We start from the raw sequence: 3,456 nt of genomic DNA on the forward strand, positions 1-3,456 counted from the left end.
CTTAAGTGTTTTAAGCAACACAGCTCTTGGTGTCCAGACTCTGCCTAGGATACGCTGTTAGCCGAAGAGGTTAGCAAGGATTGTACTCCTGTTACAGCATATGTTTGGGAAAATACAGGCCGGGGGTGGGGGGGAAAAAACCAAACCACAAGATCTGAAACTGGCACTTCTTTACCCACAGGCTTATCACACCATAAGAACACTTTCACTCTGGAATATACAACATGGCAGCTGGGTTAAAACTGCAAACTGCATGTTTTCTATTGTCACAGGAATCAATAGCGTACTTGAAAAGAAAAAAATGCGGCTGTTTCGCTGACTTGCAAGCAGTGTGCACATACATACGCCAGTTTTACAGAGAGATTTCCCATTAAAACAAACTTCAACAAAAACAGACCACGGGAAACAAACTCCATATTCAGTAAAATACCATTGGCACCACTTGCCAAAACGTGTGACGCTGTAGTTTTACAGTCCTGACAGAGGAGAGGGCGTGATCTTCACTCAAACATTTCGTAATGGCGCGTTTGCCTCACGCGGGGTACCATATCGATAAGCAACCTGCGGAGGAAAGCACAGGGGTGGTGATGCAGAGACGCAGGAAAGCCCCCAGCTGGGTGGCCTGTTGACTTACAAGCTCACACGCAGTAACAGCCTGATGTCGCTTTCTCCCGACCAGAATTCATTCCGCCCCACAATTAACTCTGCCCCAAAGGGAATGTGAAACAGGCTGTGTGGTGAGGGGCTCACCTCTGGGAAGCTCTGAGGCTGCACTGAGAAACTGCAGGGCAACAGCAGCCTCTTTTGGCTGGAGGGGCCATGGAGGGATGAGTGGAAAAGAGACTGCTGGAGCAGCCTGTTTCACACCAGGCTGCTGCTGGAAGAAGGTACCAAACAGTAGAAGCGAACGGCTGTAGTTTCACTATCATCTGTAAAACTGAGCAGCCGCCCAAACAGGATCTGGTTTTATCCTTCCTCATCCTCCATGGTGTCTTGGTGACAGGATGGCTGAGCACACTGTCGAGCAGACCGATGGCACGGATGTAGCATCAGCTGCAGTGGCTGCACAAGACATTTCTGATGGTATGTTTAAATACTCCTGTATGGATTTACCTCTGCAGTTTTCCAGGACAGCCAGTTTTACAATGGAAATAGTGATTGCAGAGATTTTTTCCAAGAATTGTATTCCCCATTAAAATGTTAATTTAATTTTCCAATTTAAAAAAAGAACCCACACAGCTTCCAGATGACGGCTCACTGCAGCCTGGCCAAGCTTCATCTGCTTCTCCACAGGCACGATTCCAGTTAACTAAGACGCTACATCTCCCCCTTTCGCTTACGTCAGGAAGTGGAATAAAATGCAAAACTCAGAGGCCATGCAGCCACGGGGAATCGTGGCAGCAGTGACACACATGGCAGACCTTCATTGGATGTCATTCTATTTCTGGTGTCGTGAATCAAGGAAGCATCTTAAAATTCAATAGAAACACCATTTGAAACACAACTGGCGAACCTCCAGTCCAGAGGCTGTAATAGGCTAGAACAGAAATCACTGTCAAGGTCGTTCTTTAAAACTTCCCGTTAACCTATACTTTCTCTGGAAAAAAACAATGCTTAGAAATGTGCCGTAAAAGCAGCATGGAGTTTGTTTGGTTTGGTTTACCCGGGATTTGTGGTTATTTTTCAAATATTTCAAAGCCTGTATTTCCAAATTCAGGTACACAAAAGTCTTCTAAAATGTATTTCGATTTCTTTTTAAGTCTTGGCTTCTTTCCAACTGACGCGAGACACACAATCTTTTGTCCCTCTGCACACTCTCTGCTTCAGTACGGGCAGCCAGTGTAATGAATTCCAGTGATTGAGCTGATGTCAGTTAGATAAGCCTTTAAGAACTGTGGCTTATTACACCAAACAGGGAGCCAGCCCTGCCACCGCGCATGCTGAAACACCTGCCAGCAGGGGATACTCACTTGATTCCGTAGGCAAATATTGTAAGTCCAATTAAAACTCCTATACTGCCATCCAGGTACCAGACAGAAGAATTGTGTTTAAAAACTTCTGCGCTAAGAAGGATGGAAAATCCCATTATTCCGCCTACAAGAGAGTTGAAACCTAGAAGGGGAAAAAAAAATAATGAAAGGAAGAACCATATCTCAAGGAATTTGCATTAACTGTCTCACCTAAGGAGGGGTAATTTGTAGGGAGACAAGGTGTTACGGTGCCAGTGCCACCAGAGAGGAGCATTAAGGAGGAGGCAGTGCAATTCGTTCACGTGTATGTGGTTAGCCAGAGTCTTTGCCACGCTTCATTTCAACAGGTCAAACACGGAAGAGTTGGTGTCACTTGTCCTGCCTGATATAAATAACTTTACATTAATCTCCCTATCTGTACTATCTGTCTTGATTTGGTCAGTCCCGATATTTTCATTCTCTAGCAGTTCTAGCTGCTGTTTGTGTCATGGGGCTTTCACCTCTCGATGTTAATTTTTCAAACAAACAGCAACATGCCTTCAAAACACTGGACCTGCTCCACGTTGACTCTGACAGTCAAGCATCTATCTCCCCCGCAGCCTAACATGGTGAACGCAGTATCTCTGAGCTGCAAAGGAGTGGCTGGCCGGCTGCAGCCCGGAGGCGATGCTGGAGCCCAGTTACCATCCAAAGAACCTCTTCGTAATGTAGGTACCATTGCTGATCGTGCAACTGTCCCGTTAGAACTTCAAAGAACACTTTGCAAAGTACCCAAATTGTCTCACTTTTTCTGAAAAGGAGCAAACTGGAGTCCCACGTACCTGAGGAGCTCATGAAAAGGCAAATGGTTTTGCACACTGATATTTAAAGACCTTCTCTTGAAGCGTTTTACCCCTGCCCTGTAGGTATTTGCATGTCTTTGGCACTACAGCTTAGAGCCCCGTGCCCTGCTGGCTGCGATAGGGAAGGCAAACAGGAGAATCCGAGGTGTATTTTCCATTTATACCTTAGACACATCACAGCAGCTTCCTAGCTATTATTGACAATTTTTATGAACATCCTTTTAGGCTCCTCTTTGTTTTTTAAACCCTTCCTCTTTGTCTCCAAGATTGACCTTTCAAAATTCTCCCAGAGCTTTTGGAATAACTAACGGCATTTTTCCTTCAACTGTTGTTTGATTGGTTATTGTTTTGGGGTTGGTTTTTTTGGTTTTGTTTTTATGTCATTCCTCGTGTTCATTTTTTTTCCTCAAATCCCCTTTTTCTGATTTTTTTTCCTCAATAACCAAAAGGCATCACTATTGTTCTAACAACAACAACAAAAAAGTCACTGATAACGCATTCGTTTGGTAGATAGTATTTAGGCTAGTTTACAAATGAATATTCTGTTTTGCTTGGTGAGTCAATTCCAGTCAGCTGCTGCTCATAGTACTTCACCATTTTTTTTTCCAATTGCCCATGGCTGCCAACAACCACAAAGACGACGC

General features: G+C 44.5%; 1 protein-coding gene across 1 annotated transcript in view; it reads right to left on the minus strand.

Moving 5' to 3' along the window:
* Nucleotides 1-2: 2 nt before the first annotated feature.
* The window catches only part of LOC104497603 (transmembrane protein 163-like), a gene marked incomplete at its 5' end in the record, with an annotated part of 11,472 nt that continues 8,018 nt past the window's right edge, over nt 3-3,456 (minus strand). The window contains 2 exons of the mRNA XM_010140870.1: nt 3-561; nt 1,971-2,112. Coding sequence (XP_010139172.1) covers nt 501-561; nt 1,971-2,112 — 203 coding nt within the window. The remainder of the gene's footprint in view (nt 562-1,970; nt 2,113-3,456) is intronic.

Source organism: Buceros rhinoceros, unplaced genomic scaffold (genome assembly GCF_000710305.1).
Source record: "Buceros rhinoceros silvestris isolate BGI_N320 unplaced genomic scaffold, ASM71030v1 scaffold41127, whole genome shotgun sequence".
Classification (NCBI taxonomy): domain Eukaryota; kingdom Metazoa; phylum Chordata; class Aves; order Bucerotiformes; family Bucerotidae; genus Buceros; species Buceros rhinoceros.